Below are 20261 nucleotides of genomic sequence, written 5' to 3' on the forward strand. Positions count from 1 at the left end.
GAGGGTGAGGCAAGAGGATCACTTGAGCCCAGGAGTCTAAGGTTGCAGCGAGCTACAATGACACCACTGCACTCTACCGAAGGGTGGCAGAGCGAGACTCTGTCTCAAAAAAGAAAAAAAAAAAAGATCATAAGATATATAAGCATAGAAAGAGGCAGTGAATAAGGGGAATCTTTTTCATGGGAACTGGTATGATTATAGGTTAAATCATATGTGCAATATTAAGATTTTACAAGGTAATAAAAAGAAAAGAAAGGCAAGTCTATAAAATGTCCATGTCCTCAAGCTCCCTGTGGAGTGAACCAGTTAGGATTGACAAATCTGATCTCTAGCCTTTCTCCTGCACACTCACAAAATGGCAGGATTTTAAAATGCAAGCTCTAATGAAAATTTCATACTGAAAGATTACAAAGGAAGTTGCAAATGTGGAAACTGCTTATGTGAGCTGATTAAACTGTTGTTCTACATTATTCAAATTGTATTTAGTGCCTCCAAGGTTGGTATTAACCAAACACAGATAGCTTCTCTCTCGTTGAGCTCAACTCCAGAAATTTATTTAGGGACAATCCAAACATAGGAGTATGACGTTAACTGAATACGAGGAATTAATCAACTTCTGCATTAGCCAAGGTCAGCTTGTCTTTGAGTGCAGTTGAAAAAGTCAAATCTGCTGGTAGCCTGTGGATATGAGGTGGACAGCCTGGGATCTGGTCACGGGTGCTGGGTGGGCTGACTCCTGACAGTCTGCAGGGCTGTCCCTAGCTTTAGACTTGGCCCTTTTCAATGACATTTATTCTCAGCCCTGATGTAATTTAGTACTGTCTTACTCTACACTCCACCACCTCTCAAATGGAGAGAGTAGGATGAAATGGACTGAAATCTGCTGGAAAAGTGGGAGGCTAAGAGCAATGATCAAATGGAATTTCAGAGTTTGTGGTTGTGCATATGTCTGATGTTGACCATGGTCAGGGCACCTCTGCACATAACAGAATCACTGAGGAAATAAAGGCCCGTGTCTGTGTGTTCAAGTGTGTGCATTCATATTACTGTAACTGCATGGAGTCACTAAACAGGGCAAGGCTGGATAAAACAGATGGCTTAAAATCAGCAAAAGTTGCTTCTTTGGATCTAGGGTTGTTAATTATCAGTTTTGAACCTGATAGTCACATAATTTTAGATTCCTGACTAGTAAAGTCAAAATTTAGAAATCACTCACATAAATGTTATTTATTTAAATATTATGATTTCATATTTTATCTTAATGCCCAATTGATACATAATCAGTATTTTGAAGCCCTTTAGCTTTTAGTTTCTAAGTTTTTAACAACTTATAAATAATTACTTCAGAAGATATTGATTAAAATGATACCAGTCCTTTTTTTAAATATGAGAAATCTTTTTTTTTTTTGAGACAGAGTCTCACTCTGTTGCCCAGGCTAGAGTGAGTGGCGTGACGTCAGCCTAGCTCACGGCAACCTCAAACTCCTGGGCTCAAGTGATCCTACTGCCTCAGCCTCCCAAGTAGCTGGGACTGCAGGCATGCGCCACCATGCCCGGCTAATTTTTTTATATATATATATATATATATATATATATATATATATATATATTTTTAGTTGTCCATATAATTTCTTTCTTCTTTTTTTTTTTTTTTAGTAGAGACGGGGTCTCGCTCTTGCTCAGGCTGGTCTCGAACTCCTGAGCTCAAACAATCCACCCGCCTCGGCCTCCCAGAGTGCTAGGATTACAGGCGTGAGCCACCAAGCCCGGCCGAGAAATCTTTTGGTAATGTGAATTTTACCCTCTATAAACTTTTTAGAAGAGGCTTATGTAAAATAGTGTCCAATAAAGCACATGGATTTAAATACATATGTACCACATAAATGTTATAAAATTCATGGTGGTAATTACCATGTATTAATTTGTGTATTTATGTATTACAAGTTGAGAATCCCATATCCAAAATGCTTGGAACTGAAATGTTTCAAATTTTGGAATATTTACATTATACTTGTTGGGTTGAGCATCCCAAATCCAAAAATCCAAAATGCTTCGATGTGCATTTGAGCATCATGTCAGAGCTCAATAAGTTTCAGATTTTGAATTTTGGGGTTTTTGGTTTTTTTTTTTGGATACAGGATCTTGCTCTGTCACCCAAGTTGGCATGCAGAGGCGTGATCATAGCTTACTACAACCTTGAAGCCCTGGACTTAAGCGATCCTCCCACTTCAGACTTCTAGGTAGCTGGTACTACGGGTGTGAACCACTGCGCTTGGCTTTTTTTCCCCTTACAGACAGGGCCTTGCTATGTTGCCCAGCCAGCCTCAAACTCATGGCCTCAAGAGATCCTCCCACCTTGATCTCCCAAGTAGCTGGGATTACAGACATGAGCCACTGTGTCCAGTGGATTTTCAGATTTGTTATGTTATGTTTGTTATATGTTTAGCATTATGTTTATTAATGGAAACCTTATAGAATTTGTTTTTCAAATTTTCACCCCCTGTTAGCCTAGTAATTTTAATTGGCAATCCCTACTCACTGGTTATACATTAATAGTTAATTAAACATGTTCCAATAATATACTCTTCTGCTAATTATAATCCTAAATCTAAAAGGATTTTAGTAATGGATTTAATTATTAATCTTATTAAGAACTACACAAAAGCTGGTACAACAGGTATGTATCTATGAAAATAATTTAAAACGAAGGGTCAGTTAATTATAAAACATGTAAAGAGGCAGAGCACCCTTCGCAAATACAATGAAACTCATTAAGTTGGTGGCAGGGCCACTCCCTAATGACATGGCAGCTACTGAACCTTACTGAATGTGAGAAGCAATAATTAATAGTACACTGTCATCTCGTGGCCCATGAAAGTGAATTCAGCACCCTGTCTTTAGGAATAAGTCCAGCTTTCAAAGATATAAATATTTCCACCTTGGTGCCAGCTTGTAATCCCTAGAGAAAATAAAGCACTAGAAACTAGTAGACATATATTTGATTCCTTAACAAGGCTTGGGAGGGCAATTCTCTTGAAAGTGGTTAAGAAATCTCTGGAAAGTTTGTTAAACTCAGAGTTTCTGATCCTGGCTCCACAGATGTAGACTATTTGGGTCTGGGCCGGCACAAATGTGTCTATTGTAGAATGCTCGATGTTCTATATGCACAAGTGAGTACCATACTAGGAAATAGAGACTGGACACAGGTGATCAACTAGGTAGTTACATCATTAATAAATTACCCCAACATATATTTGTTCTTCAAAGAAATCAAAATCCCTTTTGGATATAACACCCAGTTAATCTAACCATGAAAAGGCCGTGAAAGAAAAACATGGAAGTCAGTGAGAAGCAAGATAAGACCCCAAAAAATCAGATAACTGACACACAGGTGAGCTTGTAATTATTCTGTGAAGACAGTGACGGGGCAGAGCCATCATAAAACCAAGTAAATAAAAAGACAAGCAAAAGCTAATCATCTCTGATGAAGGCATCCCAGTGGACAGGCAGCTACTGGTACCAGTCTTCCAGCCAGTCCCACACATATCAAATGTAGCCTGAAAAGCTAATGCAGGATAATTGCCAACATGAATTGTATGTCTGTGGGCTACAGAATTATTTAAACCCATACACTTTATTGGATGTTATTTGTATCATGTTCATTTCTGAATTATAAGTGGTTATATTTTTGCCTGTAACATTAATTAGAAAATGATACTAGATATACATGCATAGGCCGAATATAAATAATGTCGACTCACGAAATGGCATTCATTAGTTATTTCCTTCATTTCTTACGTCACAACTTAGGAAGTAGATTTTTTAAAAATTATTGATTTTGAGGTCCAAAGCGTAATCAAATATGTAAATTGATAGAGTGTAGTGAAAGAGAACCACTTCGCAGGGCTTTTAAGCTAAGGTCTTTGAATTTGGATACATCCAGATCTATTCAATCAGAATCTTTGAGGATTAGGTTCTATACGTGTATGTTAAGTAATACCTGGGTGATTCAAACGGAAGACATTGAGGACCCCCTCACAGAGAGGATTATTGCATAACTACAGGATAGACTACAAAATCAGATTTAAGATCTTGTATAACTCTGGATTATAGGATTTTGGTAGTCTAAAGATTTACTAAATCACAAATTAGATATACAAATGCTCCTTGACTTATGATGGGGCCATGTCTTGAAAAACTCATCATAAGTTGAAAATATCATTAAGTCAAAAATGCATTTAATACACCAAACCTACCAAACATCATAGTTTAGCCTAGCCTACCTTAAATGTGCTCAGAATAATTACATTAGCCTACAGGTAGGCAAAATCATCTAAAACAAAGTTTATTTTATAATGAAGTGTTGATTATCTCATGTAATTTATTGAATACTGTACTAAAAGTGAAAAACAGGACAGTATAGGTACTAGAAGTATGGGTGGTACTGAATTTGTATCAAATCATAAGTAAAACCACTGTAACTAAGTCAGGGACTGTATTTGCAAACTAGATCAATCTTTCATGAACATCGATACAAAAATCCCTAACAAAATATTAGCAAACTGAATGCAGTAAGATATAAAAATGGATTATTCATCATCAAAGTAGGATCTAGCCCAGGAATGTAAGGTTGATTTAACATCCACAAATGAATTAATATAATTCATTTATTAATAATGGAAGAAAAGGACAAAAACCACATAATCATGTCAAGAGATTAAGAAAAAGCAATCAACACAATCTAATATCCATTCATCACAAAAACTCTCAACAAACTAGGAATAGAAGAATCAGATCTTAGACTGGGAAAGAACCTCAGAGTAACTGGAAGGTAATGCTTTGAGATTACTGATAATGTCTCAACCTAATTTAAAAATTGCTTCTTCCCATCATAAAATTAAAAAGTAATATTAAAAGATTCAATAATATTTAAATGCCAAAAATCTTAAGGAAGTAGGTAAGTTTTAAAGAATCGGGACAATTTAAAAAGTCATTGTGAAATGCAATTCATGAAATTAGTTGACCCTTAGTACTTAGTAGTCTTTCAAAAGGCATCAAAGGATGCCAAGAAAACACTTAGGTATTTATTTATTCTGTGGCCCTATATATTTCCCTACTTTTTGCATTCACACAACCTAGTAGAAAACCTGGTAACCGCACCATCACTTAGTAGAGAACAGAATGGCTAGACGATAGCAAAAGAGCTCAATCTCACTCACTTTGTTACTAAAGATCTCCATATGCCCCAGCCCCCGCATCTGCCACCCACATTCAATCTCCTCCCATCAATTATCCCTCAATATTCTCCACTATCCGTAAGGCCACAGGTGCCTAGCACATACAGGAGATAAGTGACAGGAGCTTTATATAACACACTCACCACTCAAATGGCCTTGGCCCCCTTCGGGCACACTCCTTTGTTTGCAAGGGCACTCAACCCAGAAACTGCCCACCAGGAGATCTCTGGACCATGTTGTGTAGACCTGCCATCCCAGCTCTCCAAGTTCCTTCCCTAACTCACCTTGTGAACTTTCTTTTCAGCATGTTTCTACGTGGGAAGAGGATCCTTTGCTCCCACCCACTCCTTGTCAAGTAATCTCAAAACTTCAGGAAAATGAAAAGTACCACCTCTCCCTCCCCCAAATGTCAAAGCCATTACCACTTCTGCCTCAGAGAAGTTCTGCCACGATAGGAGGCGTTACACTTGTCAACTTAGAAAATTAACGATTAGTCTTGATCAGGGGGAGGCAAACAACATTGTTCTTTTTTCATGCATTTATCATTTACGTACTGTCTGCTGCTGCTTTAGTACTATAATGGCAGAGTTGTGTAATTGTGACAGTAACTATATGGCCCACAAAGCCTAAAATACTTACTATCTAGCCCTTTACAGAAAATGTTTGCTACTCCTAGTCTTGACAAGCAGGAGAAAGAAGTCATTAATGATGCTATTGGGAGGCTATTTCAAGCTACTACAAGTTTCAAACAAGAATAAACAATGATAACATGTCCACCAAAGTACCCCCAAATAGGGAGTCAGTTTGCACCTCGGTTCCGATGAATGTAGGACGAATATATAGACTAGCAGAAGTCGAATATGGGACCCATTCTTGGTCCAATTTCACAAGCTGTTGAATACACTCTAAAAGCTCTTCCTTGTCAAATACCTGAAAGAACAAAAAAACATAATAAATGATGAAATTTTCTCCCAATGTAGCAATAAGAAGTGAATCTTATTGAAGCTTTTAGACTGTTAAAAAAGTAATAAAAATAATCCCAACACAAAAAAATGATAAATGTTTGAGGTGATGGATATGCTAATTAAATTCATCATTATACATTGTATGCATGCACCAAAACATCGTATGTACCTTATAAATATGTATAATTATTATGTATCAATTAAAGATTATTTTAATTAATAAAACCAAACAAAATTTTTTTCTGTGATTTTTGTTCCCCCAGAATTGTGGTGAGATGATTAACTATCCACACAGGAAAGATAAGAAATTAGATCCCTATCTCTTACCATATTCCCAAATCAATTACAATTGGATCATATACCTAAATGAGGCAAAATATTAAGACTTTTAGGAAAAAATACAAAATATCTCTGTGACCTTAAGATGGGAAAAGATTCTTAAATAGGAGATGTAAAACAAATCATAAAGGAAAAAAATGGAGAAAATTTGACTGTGTAAAACTTAAAGGATTTCTGTTCTTTTTTTAAAAGATGCAAAAAGCAATAAATTGGGTGAAGTTATTGGTAGCAAATAACAAAGGATTGTAGCCAGCATATATTAAGATGTCATAAAAATCAATAAAAAAGAGACAAATAATCCAAGATGAAAATGGGCAAAAGCAAAGAGCAGTTTATTTCTGAGGAGAAAAAGCTTTTCATATACTAGATGAGTAATAATTTGTAAAAATAATTTAAATAGCTTCTCCTCACTTGCAAGGCAGAGAAACATACTTTAAGAAATGTGATGGGTTACATTCCTGAAGGTAGAAATAAGTCAGAAAACAAGCATCTAAATAGAGCTCATTGCATCAGGATGTGTCTATTTAAATACCAACCCGTAACAGCAATCACAGTGTAGTAATGTTATAGAAACTGGGACTGTCAATCATGTAGATGAATCCTGTATCACCCGCTTGGATCTCCGGCACTGCTATCCAGGAGAGAATTCAGTGAACAGAGAAGCCGACTAGGAATCAAAAAACCTGGACCTAATTTCTCGCTCTCTCCCACCTGGTATGACTTTAGGCAAGTCATTTAATCTCTCTGGACTGGAGCTTTCGTCTCTGTACAAAGGCACTACTAAATTGTGCAATAAATACCTTCTTGACATATGGCTTACTGCTATGATTAAACAGATAAGGAATGTGAAACCACATAACACAACCTGTAGCAGAGTTGATGTCTAATAAATATTACTTCCCTTTCCTTCTGGCCCCGTTAAAATTTTTCCCAGTGATTTATCTGTAATGGGTGTAAGAGTGAAACTAAAATCTAGTCCAAAGAATTTACCTTAATTTCCATTCTGCTACTACATTATGGCCTCTAAAGGAGGTGGGTGAAGCCTGGGTTACAAAAATAGAGGAAGAAGAACATAGGTAAAAAAGAGTAGTTACTTGGATTTAGCTGTCCCCAGGCTTATTCAATGCACAGTTTGGGCTAAGTTCCTGAAGGTTAGATGTACAGAATATATAAAAGAAGGCAAAGACTTCTTTCAGTTCAGAAAGGCAACCTACCTAGTCATGTCTCATGGGATAGAAGTGATCTAAGTCACCTCCTGCCTAGATGTGAACCACAGGGTCTAATTCTAACCCGCCTTAGGATGAATTCTGCTCCATAACAAACAACATAATAGCCAGGATCCAATGGCTATGGAAACCTTTTTGCTATCTTTTTTATTTCAAAATAAAACTTGGGACAAAAAAAAAAAATATTAAAATAATTCAATCACTATATATTTGCTAGTAGCTAAGGTAGGCAAAACATCACCAAAATATGTCCTGCACATATTTTTCATTTTCAACATTATAGTTTCATGTGATCATTAAATTTTATTGTAGGTGGAGATATATTTTTTATCCTTATCCTTTAGTCCCTCACATACACATTAATCCCCCCTACTGTAGACGCTCATTAAAAAAAGGAACCTTGTGGATTTGCCGATTGGTATTGGTTATTTCCTTGTATTTTTACCTTACTAATTAAGATAGATCAGAAATAACTTCAATGTTCATATGATTTGTATTGACTATCGATCTAATTATTCAGAAGGATTTGTTTGGTGGTAAACAGAGAGACCCATCACATTAAAAGAAACTCCTAAATTTACATACCGGCAAAGTGACCCTCACAGCAGATCGATGCATTCTATCCATGTTGAGGTTTGGCCGAAACAGTCGAATTTTATTATCTACCCCTCGAAATGCCTTCAATCCTTCGAATAACTGAGGATAAAAGAGAAATACATCTTAAAGGGTAACTAAATGAAAACATCCCCTGTGGGCAAGAGATCGACTTTCCTGTGGGTGCTCATCTCTTTTATCGTGTAAAGCTGTTGATATTGACATCAACTTGAGATCACTCAATCTAGAAAGGCCAACAGTTGACAGGACTGGTTACAGCAACTGGAGGGAAAAAAAGTCCTTTTATTACCAGGATTGGGTGGGAATTCAGAGTTAACCTTTGGTTAGTAGGAGCCACATTGCTAAATAACATTGAGATGTTACCTAAAGGAGTTGGGAAGAACATCTTCAGTCATGCAACATGGGCTAACTGCCAAGGCAAAGGAGATGGAAACCAAAGGCCCCGTGGCACCCTGGTCCCCAAAAAGTACCCCTGTATCCCTTCATTTAATCTGGCTCATGCAAATGTTGAATAGTGATTAGTCTAGATGTGACCAGAGCTGGTTCAGTCCCCCATATCATAGATACCAGGCAGCTCAAGACCACATGTTAGAATATGTGGTCCCCAGACAAACCACTGACTAGAGATTTGAAAGGATCTGAAGTCAGTACATACTGATAAAGGGAAAACAGAAAAATCAATAATTTTAGTGGGAAATCTTAACACAGGTTCTCTAAGTAATTGATAGAACAAACAGGCAAAAGCTCAGTAAAGATAAGTCAGATTTGTACAACAGGAATAACAAACTTACCTAATTGACATACATAACCCTACACGTCCCAGCTGCAGAATTCACATGTTTCCCAGCCATAAGATAAGCCAGAAAACAATACTAAAAATATAACTAGAAAATATCCACATTTTGGAAATAATCCATTACTACATAAACAATGGATCAAAGATGAAAAAGAATGGAAATTAGATAGGTTGAACTGAACGATAATGAAAAGTAGGGACTTTAAAGATTTATAGCCTAAAAGCTTACATCAGAAAAAAAGAAACATAAATCATGTAATACAATTAAAAAGTACAAAATCAGGTGTAGCACTAAGTGCAAATATATTATTAATTTATTAAATAAAACAGGACTAAAGCTTCAGTTAAAAGGTAAGGTTGTCAGATTGGACTCAGCTGACAACATCTGAAACAAAAAGATGTAGAAAAAGATATATCACATTAAATACTTTCCAAACAAAATTAAGCTAGTGAGGTCATATTACTAAATATAAAAAAATAGACTTTAAGCCAAGAACCATTACTGAAGATAAAAAAGGTACTTCATACAGTTCAATTTACTTTACAATTTTAAAATTGCACACACTTAGAACGGCTACTATGAAGAAGACAAGATATGTATTGGCGAGGATGTGGAGAAAAAGGAACCCCTGTACGCTGCAGGTGGGAATGTAAATTAAGCCTTCACAGAAAACTTTTTGTGGTTTCTCAACAAACTAAAAATAGAACTACCATATGATTTAGCAATCCCACTTCTGAGTGTCTCTCTCTCTCTCTCTCTCTCTCTCCAAGGAATTGAAATCAGTATGTCTAAGAGATATCTGCACTCCATGTTTACTGCAGCATAATTCCAAGATACGAAAGCAACCTAAGTGTCTATCAACAGAGGAATAAAGAAAATGTAGGATATATACATAATACAAAATAATACAAAAATAATAGAATATTTTTCAGCCTTAAAAAGAAGGAAATCCTGTTATTTGCAACAACATGTAGGACCTGGTAGATGTTATGCTAAGTGAAACAAGCCAGGCACAGAAAGACAAATGCTGAATGATCTCACTCGTATGTGGAATCTAAAAAAGTTGGCCAGGCATGGTGGCTCACACCTGTAATCCTAGCACTTTAGGAGGCCAAGGTGGGAGGATCACTTGAGCTCAGCAGTTCGAGACCAGCCTGAGCAAGGGCGAGACCCCCGTCTCTACTAAAAATAAAAAAAGAAAGAAAAAAAAAAAAAAGTAAGAAAAAAGAAAAAGGTCAAACTCATAGAAGTAGAGAGTCCAATGGTGGTTACCAGAGACAGGGGGTGAGGGAATCAGGAGATGTCCATCAAAGGGTGCAAAGTTTCAATTAGACAAGAGGAATAAGTTTTTGAGACCTATGGCACAGCATGGTGACTACAGTTAAGGATAACGTAATGTGTATTTCAAAACTGGTTAGAGAGTATATTTCAAATGTTCTCATCACAAAAAAATTAAAAGTATATGAGGTGACGGATATGTTAATTATCTTGATTTAATCATTCTACAACGAATACACGTAGCAAAACACCAGCCTGTGCCCAATAGATATATATACAACTATTTGTCAATAAAACATTTTTAGCCGATCAGGTATGGTGGCTCACGCGTGTAATCCTAGCACTCTGGGAGGCCGAGGCAGGAGGATTGCTTGAGCTCAGGAGTTCGAGCAAGAGTGAGCCCAGCCTGAGCAAGAGTGAGCCCCTGTGTCTACTAAAAATAGAAAAAATTAGTCACTTGTGGTGGTGCACACCTGTAGTCCCACCTACTCGGGAGGCTGGCAGAAGGATCACTTGAGCCCAGGAGTTAGAGGTTGCTGTGAGCTAGGCTGACACCACAGCACTCTAGCCCAGGCAACAGAGCAAGACTCTGTCTCAAAAAAATAAAAAAATAAAAAAAATTAAATAAAAATTGTATGCATTTAATGACATAGTTTCAAATATATGTAAAAATTATGATAATCTCATTGAGTAATAGAGAGAAAAAAGGATAACACAACGTTACTAAGCTGGATTTATCCTAAGAATGGAGGTTGGTTTAACATTAAGAAATCAATTAATGTGACTCACTATATTAACAGCTTATGTGAAAAACTTTACAATCATCTCATTAGGCATAGTAAATGCATCTGATAAAACTGAATATTCATTCATGTTTTTTCAAAAAGTTTCCTAGATAACCAAGAAAAAAAAAAGAACTTGCTTAAGTGACAAAGGATAACTACAATAAGCTTGCATCAAACATTTAACTTAATAATAAAATGTAAAAGCTTTCCTTCTCAAATTGGGAACACCACAAATTGCCTGCTGCAACTACTTTCACTAAATATTATACAACCAGTATAAGACAAGAATAATAAAAACATATAAAGGTTGGAGAAGAAAAAAAAAACAGCCATAGGTCATAAAACATAGATTATATGATAAAATATATAGTAGAGCCAAAAACTCTGACAGATAATCTTTTGATATTCTTTGTTTAGGCAAGGTGACCAGATGCAAAATTATATTCCTAAGTGATAACAACAGTTAGAAAATAAAAACACTATTTATAATAGAATCAAAAGATAGAATACTTAGGTGGGGGAAAAAATCTAACAAGAAAAGTGAAAGACCCATAAGGAAAAGATAAAACTTTACCAGGTTATTAAAAACTGATCTTAATGAACTGAATGTGGAAAACAATGTCATGCTCATGGATTAAAAGCCTTAACATTATAAAGATGTTGACTTTCCCCAAACTGATTTATATATTCAATGTAATCCCAATGGAAAATCACATTAGGGCATTTTATTTTCTTTCAACAAACTGAATGACGTAAGTTCACTGACTTCATACACTGGATCTAAAAGTAATATGGGAAAAAAATGACCTAGAACATCCAAGGCACTCTTAAAAACAAAATAGAAGAACTTGTCTGAGCAGACACCAAGACTCAATGATTGAGTGATTAGGACAATGTGGCATTTGTGCAGATAGATGAGTAAGACAATGGAACAAAAGTGGAGATCCAGAAGCAGACTCGTGTGTGCATGATAGAGGTGGCATGATATATCAGAAGGGAAGAACTGTCTTTTTAAATGGTCCTGGGGGACAAATAGGGAGCAAGATGACCTAATAGAAACCTCCAGAGACCATCCCTTTGCACAAACACTTAATTTAACAATTATCCATGCAAGCAAGCACCTTCAGAAGAACCAAAAATCAGGTGAGCAATCATACTATCTGGTTTTAACGTTACATCAAGGAAAGAGGCACTGAAGAGGACAGAGAAGACAATCTTGCCTTGCCTACGCCAAACTCCCCCATCCCCCAGCAGTGCCCTGCCAATGCCAGGTAGGAGGAGAATCTGTATGCTAGGGGAGGAGGGAGAGTGAAGTGATTACGGGACTTTGCATTGGAACTCAGTGTCACCCTGGCACAGGGCAGAATTCTGCCAGTGCGTTTTGATCAGCCTGGCCAGAGGGAAATCCTCCACCCTGAAGGCCCGAGTTCCAGGTAGCCCCACCACTGGCAGATAAAGAGCACCCAGGGGCCTGGACCAAATTCTTAAGGCAGTTGAGCCAAAAGGGTAGTACTTGGGCAATTCCTGAAGCTGTGCTGGCTCAGAGCCGTGGAGGTGGGGGGCGCATGACTCAGTGAGACACCAGCAACTGCAACCAAGCCAGTGCCTGGGTCACCCCTCCCCCAACTCCAGGCAGCCCAGCCCAGGGAGAGTCTTCTTTCACTTGAGGAAGGGAAAGGGAAGAGCTCTGGACTGTTTTGCAACTTGGGTACCAGCTCGGCCACAGTAAAATAAAGTACCAAGCAGACTCCTGAAGCCCAAGTCCAGGCCTTAGTTCCTGGGTGGCATTTCTGGACCCACCCTGGGCCAGAAGGAAACATGCTGCCCTGAAAGGAAGGACCCAGTCCTGGCAGGATTTACCACCTGCTGACTAAAGAGCCCTTGGGCTTTGAATAAACATCAGAAGTAGCCAGGCAATAGTCACCACTGGCTTTGGGTGAAACTGGGCAGGTGTCAGGTGTGACCTCGTGGCCACGACGTGCCCACGTCACTCACCCCCAGCTCCAGCAGCCCAGCACAGAGAGTGAGGAAAGAGAGTAAGAGACTTTGCCTGGTAATCCAGGGAATTCTCTTATATCTTACCCAAGCTCACCAAGGCAGTACCACCAGGAGTCTGCAAGAATCATAGCATTACTGGGCTTGGGAAACCCCCATTGCTGTATGCTGGGGGAGGCTGCAGTAAGCAGAGACTTAGACCACAACAATCAATTCCCTTCGAATATCTGGAAAGTCTTCCCAAGAAGGACAGGTTCAAACAAGCCTAGACTGTGAAGATTAAAATAAATACCTAACTCTTTAGTGCCCAGACATCAACGACCATGCACAAGCATAAGAACATCCAGGAAGACATAACCTCATCAAACAAACTAAATAAGGTACCAGTGACCAATCCCAAAATGATGGAGATAAAGAATTCAAAATAGCAGTCCTGAAGAAGCTCAATGAACTTCAAGACAACACAGAGAGGGAATTCAGAAGCCTATCAGAGAAACTTAACAAAGAGATTTAGATAATAAAATAATCAAGCAGAAATTCTAGAGCATAAGCATTTAATTGACAAACTGAGAAATGGATCAGAATTGACCAAGCAAAAGAAAGAATTAGTGAGCTTGAAGACAGGCTATTTGAAAATACCCAATCAAAAGAGAAAGAAAAAAGAATAAATAAGAATAAAGCACACCTACAAGATCTAGAAAATAGCCTCAAAAGGGCAACTCTAAGAGTTACTGGCCTTAAAGAGAAGGTAGAGAGACAGACTGGGGTAGAAAATTTATTCAAAGAAATAACAGAGAACTTTCCAAAGTTAGAGAAAAAGATCAATATTCAGATACAAAAAGGTCATAGAACACTAAGCAGATTTGACTCAAACAAGACTACCTCAAGACATTTAATAATCAAGCTCCCAAAGATCACGGATAAAGAAAAGGTCCTAAAATAAGTAAGAAAATGGAAAAAAATAACATATAAAGGAGCTCCAATACATCTGGCAGCAGAATTCTCAGTGGAAACCTTATAGGCCAGGAGAGAGTGGCATAACATACTCAAAATGCTAAAGGAAAAAAACCTTAACCCTAGACTATTATATACTGCAAAAATATCCTTCAAACATGAAAAAGAAATAAAGACTTTCCCAGCCAAACAAAAGCTAAGGGATTTTCATCAACACCAGACCTGTCCTACAGGAAACACTAAAAGGAGTTCTTCAATCTGAAAGAAAAGGACATTAATAAACAATAAGACATCTTCTGAAGGTATGCAACTCACTGGTAACAGTAAGGACACAGATACAGAATACTATGTTGCTTTTAATTGTGGTGTATAAACCACTCATATCTTAAGTAGGAAGACTAAAAGATAAACCTATCAAAAATAACCACAACTTTCTGACAGATATATATAAAGCCATATAAAAAGATATGGATGGAGACAACAAAAAGTTCAAAAGCAGTGGGCGGGAGCAAGTTAAAGGGTAGAATTTCTGTTAGATTTCTCTTTGCTTGTTTATGTTTGTTCGTAAGCAGAGTTATCATGTGTTTAAAATAATTGTTTATAAAATGTTTTTTGCAACCTTCATGGTAACCTCAAATCAAAAAACCTATAACAGATACACAAAAAATAAAAATCAAGAAATTAAAACACACTACCAGAGAAAATCACCTTTAACAAAAAAAGACAGGAAGGAAGAAGAAACAGAGGACCACAAAACAACCAGAAATCAAATAACAACATGGCAGTAATAAGTCCTTACCTATCAATAACAATATCAAACATGAATGAACTAAACTCTCAATCAAAAGACACAGAGTGGCTAAATGGACCAAAAAATAAGAGCCAACTATATGTTGTATGCAAGAAACACATTTCACCTATAAAAACACAAATATGGCTGGGTGCGGTGGCACACACCTGTCATCCTAGCACTCTGGGAGGCTGAGCAGCAGGATAGCTTGAGCTCAGGAGTTCAAGATCAGACCAGCCTGAGCAAGAGTGAGACCCCATCTTCAAAAAAAAAAAAAAAAAGAAGAAGACACAAATAGACTGAAAATAAAGGGATGGGAAACGATATTTCATGCAAATAGAAATTTAAAAAGAGCAGGAGTAGCTATACTTCTATCAGACAAAATAAATTCCAAGACAAAAACTGTAAAAAGAGACAATTATATACCATTATATAATGATAAAAGGGTCAATTCAGCAAGAGGATATAACAATGCTAAATATATATGCACCCAACACTGGAGCACCCAGCCAGATACATAAAGCAAATAATATCAGAGTTAAAGAGAGAAATAGACACCAATACAATAAACGCTGGAGACGTAAATGCTCCTCTTTCAGCATCATACAGATCATCCAGACAGAAAACCAACAATGAAACGCTAGATTTAATCTGCACTATACACTAAATGGATCTAATAGATATTTACAGAATGTTTCATCCAACAGCTACAGAATTCATGTTCTCCTCAGCTCATGGATCATTCTCAAGGATAGACCATGTTAAGCCATAAGTGTCCCAAAATTCAAAAAAATTGAAATCACACCAATTATTTTCTCTGACCTCAATGGACTAAAACTAGAAATAAATAAAAAGAGGAACATTGGAAAATATATAAACACATAGAAATTAAACTACATGCTCCTGAATGACCAGTGGATTGATGAAGAGATTAAGAAGGAAATGTAAAAATTTCTCAAAACAAATGAAAATGAAAACAAAACATATCAAAACCTATGGGATCCAGCAAAAGAAGTAATAAGAGGAAAGTTCATAGCACAAAGTTCCTACATCAAAAAAGTAGAAGGAAAGTTTCAAAGAAATGACCTAACAATGCATCTCAAAGAATTAGAAAAACAAGAGCAAACCAAACCCAAATTAGTAGAATATGAAATAATAAAAATCAGCGAAGAAATAAATGAAATTGAAACCAAAAACCAAAAGATCAATGAAACAAAAAATGTGTTTTTTGAAAAGATAACAAAGAAAATAGACACACCTTTAACCAGACTAAGAAAAGACAGAAGACCCATATTAATAAAATCAGAGATGAAAAAGGAGACGTTACAACTGATACTGCAGAAATCCAAGGATCATTAGAGACCATTAGATGGTGCTGGGAAAATTGGGTACACGTAAGTGGACAAAAACAAATTGGACTCCTACTTCATATAGAAATCAACTTCTAGAATTAAAGTCCAAACTGTGAATAACAAAATCAATATAGGATGTCTTCATAAGATAGGTATAGGAAAGGAGTCTTTAAACTTGTACAGAGAACTTCACGGTCCCTGAATCTTCTATTTATATTCATTTCATTCCCTGTTCACTTATTCAGTGAATATTGGGTGCCTACTATGTGCCCAGGTTTGTGCCAGGTGCCGTGGGTAGGGTAGTGAGCAAAGCAGTCATGACTTTGTTCTCAAAGAATTATCCTTCTTTTTAAACCTCCCCCCAAAAAGTTAAGCAAATATTTTTATTTCAAAGCGTTTTTTTTACCCGAATATTGTGGTTGAAACATCTCTTACGTTTATGTTTCGGGCTTTTCCACAGGCTTGACTTCTCTTCTAATTCTTTGAGATGTATTGTTAGGTTGTTTCTTTGAAACTTTTTTTTTTTTTTTTTTTTTTGAGACAGAGTCTCACTCTGTTGCCCGGGCTAGAGTGCTGTGGCGTCAGCCTAGCTCACAGCAACCTCAAACTCCTGGGCTCAAGTGATCCTTCTGCCTCAGCCTCCCAAGTAACTGGGACTACAGGCACGTGTCACCATGCCCGGCTAATTTTTTCTATATATTTTTAGTTGTCCAGATAATTTCTTTCTATTTTTTTGGTAGAGATGGGGTCTCGCTCTTGCTCAGGCTGGTCTCGAACTCCTGAGCTCAAGCAATCCACCCGCCTCAGCCTCCCAGAGTGCTAGGATTACAGGCATGAGCCACCTCGCCCGGCCTGAAACTTTTCTTCTACTTTTTTGATGTAGGCACTTTGTGCTATGAACTTTCTTCTTATTACTGCTTAGGACACCACATTATTGGATGCCAACCTGATTTTTAAATTCTATAATAGTTATATTTTAATCCAAAATTAAATAGGAGTAATATCCTTGAACACATTTCTCTTCTGCTCATCAGACCTGTTGATCCCAGAATCCATTTTATTTTTAGATTTGCAACTATATGTGGATAATAAATATCTGAAAGGTTATTTTGGTTTTTGGGGTTTTTTGGGGGGGGGTTGAGATAGGGTCTTGTTGTATTGCCGGGCTAAAGTACAGTGGCATCATCATAGCTCACCTCAAACTCAAGCAATCCTCCTGCCTCAGCCTTCAAAGTAGCTGGGACTACAGGCATGTGCCACCATGCCTGGCTAATTTTTTTCTACTTGTAGTATCCTAATTACAAAAATCTAAATCAACAAAACTAACCAAACTAGCATTCCAACTCATCTACATAAACTTCCAAAGTTTTCAAAAACCAATAGCCACCAAATTTTTTAACTTTCAAAAATGACATTACTCCTTCCTCATTTACTTCCTATCAGCCAGCAATTCTCCAAATGTGGTCTCTGGAGCAGCAGAATTAACACGACCTGAAAATCTGTTAGAAATCAGACACTCTGGAGGTAGAGCCACGTGATTCTGATGCACACTAAATTTAAGAACCAGTGCCCTAGGCTTGGCCACATCTGTTCTTTCAAATTTAAAAGTGCTTTATTTCACATTGCTCTTTATTACACCCTATGACATGGTGAGGGCAATGCAAATAATGAAGAACTCATTCAACTCGATACAGTCAAGAGACAGAGCTGGGAATGGGAACTTGAGCTGCTACATTCAACATTTTATGGATACACACGGGCAGTGAATATGTTTCCAAAATTATCTGAATTTTTAATTTCGAACAAGTTAATTGGACAAGCCTCCATAGTGTTTATGTTTAGGGGTTGTATAATAGGAATCCACATTGGAACCTTGGTTCTACCCTTAAGGCTGTGTAATCTTGGACAAGAAACAACTTTTCTGAGCCTGCTTCTATAACAGATGACACTACTGCTGCAATAGCTAACTAGGCTATCACTATACATCAAGCATGGCTCTATAGGCTTAAATGAATTACTGTATTTTATACTTATAAGATAGACATTATCACGACCCCAATTTTATAGATAAAGAAATTAAAGCACAAATGATTAAATTTCCCAAGTCACAGAGCTCCCTGTGGAGTAATTGAGACAGAATTTGAGCCCAGGAAGTCTGATTCCAGAACCTGAATGCTTAACCACATCCTTTCCTGCTTAGGATAATTAAATGAGATGATTCATATAAGGAGCATAATACAGGGCACACTGCAGGAATTCAATAAACAAAAGTAGTTACTGTATCATTATATCTATTAATATTTTACTATTACCATCTTTTAGTACCTTACTAGGGAGATGACTATTTCCAGTACCCACAATATTCTGGGAAAGACATCCAGTGCATTAAAAAGACATAAAATAGGGATTAAGAGAATGGAGAGTATATTGTGTATCTGGTTAACTGTGTATGCTGAGGACCAAGAAGAGAATTCTCAAAACATTTTATGCTTGTAATTATTTCAACTCATGCCTGAAGGAGGACATTTAATTACATGTCCCCTAACATACATAACTACACATTATTACTGGTCATAAAAACATGGTGTTAGCATTAAAATCTAATCATAACATTGTACTCAATGACCCCTTCTCAATTATTAGAAGATCTGAGAACAGAGGTGACTTCGTAAAATACCAACAATACTGGCTTTTTGATTGCTAATTTTCCTACCAATTGTCCTTTCTATTTGCTCCAAATGATTTTTTTATTGACATCAAAGAAAATTTAAGATTACCTGAAAAATAAGTTCCTATGATTTATCCCCAATCCAACTGTCTACAGGAAAAATTTTAAAGATATTTTTGACCTCCCACAGTGAACAGGATAAAGCCCATATTGCCCAAAAGCTATTTTAGCAGGAGAGCCCCTCAGCACGAAAAGTGAAGGACAAGCACGTCACCACCATGAAATCCCACGGACTTACTTCCACTGCATAGTGCAAAGTCGATGAGCCGGGGTGCAAGGACAGGTTTTGAAAAGGCTTGATATGAGGTTTCTCCCATCCACACTCTGAGGACCACTCCACTGTCAACATGTGATCCGTGAACACAGTTCCGAAAACCAGAGCCTTTGGGTCTGGTTTTGCCTTTAAAATGGTGGCTGGTGTGATTATCAGATCTTTAGCCTGGGGAAGAAAGATCAGCACCATTATTAAAGAATAGTAACTGAACATCCATTGGCTAGATGACACAGAGGGGAAAAAGTGAAATCACTTGACTTTTCAACACTGGCAACGCGCACAGAGATTTAGCCCTATGTGAGCCAAACAAATCATGCCTGCATTCAGCATTTGGCCAACGTGCACTGCCTCATAGATTACCAGAACCAAATTTCAAGTGATATTCAGAAACAAAGACAAAATATCGGGTGAGGTAAAATGATGCAAAAAAGCGAACACGTCACTTCTTCACTCTCATGATAGGACTTGTGGAGCGCTTGGGAAAGAAGAAAGCGGTGTCTCCCGTAATAAAAACAGCAACACTCAGAGTGATTTGTTAGTGTCATTAAGAAATGAACTTCTACTTCACAGCGGCTATGCTCCATCTCCCCCAAAGAATTCTTGGCACAAGTCTTCAAAATCCTCTGGATGCCCTGGTTAACAGCGGTCCCCAACCTTTCTGGCACCAGGGACTATTTTCATGGAAGACAAATTTTCTATGACTAAAGGGGGAAGGGGATGGCTTCGGGATGATTCAAGCACATTACATTTATTGTGCACTTTATTTCTATTATTATTACATTGTAATATATAATGAAATAATTATACAACTCACGATAGATTGGGGACCCCTGTGTGGAAGGAATGAACGGAGTGAAGCAAATGTTTTCTTCTTTGAAAACAGAGTAGTAGAGAATGTACACTAAGATACAAAACCTCTGTTCTGT

The 20261-nt window shown here is 37.3% G+C and overlaps 1 protein-coding gene across 7 annotated transcripts in view; it reads right to left on the minus strand.

Annotated features, from left to right (window-relative positions):
• The window catches only part of BCAT1 (branched chain amino acid transaminase 1), a 59879-nt gene that overhangs the window by 32416 nt on the left and 7202 nt on the right, over nt 1–20261 (minus strand). For 3 of the 7 annotated variants that reach the window (XM_069490287.1, XM_069490289.1, XM_069490286.1), the window contains exons 3-5: nt 19300–19500; nt 8353–8463; nt 6048–6167 (exon numbers count right to left, since the gene is read on the minus strand). In XM_069490287.1, the coding sequence (XP_069346388.1) occupies nt 6048–6167; nt 8353–8463; nt 19300–19500 (432 nt within the window). Of the gene's footprint in view, nt 1–6047; nt 6168–8352; nt 8464–19299; nt 19501–20261 lie in introns of those variants that run through there. The other 4 variants (XM_069490288.1, XM_069490292.1, XM_069490291.1 and 1 more) reach the window with 3 other exon arrangements.

The sequence above is a fragment of the Eulemur rufifrons genome, chromosome 16 (genome assembly GCF_041146395.1).
Source record: "Eulemur rufifrons isolate Redbay chromosome 16, OSU_ERuf_1, whole genome shotgun sequence".
Lineage (NCBI taxonomy): Eukaryota > Metazoa > Chordata > Mammalia > Primates > Lemuridae > Eulemur > Eulemur rufifrons.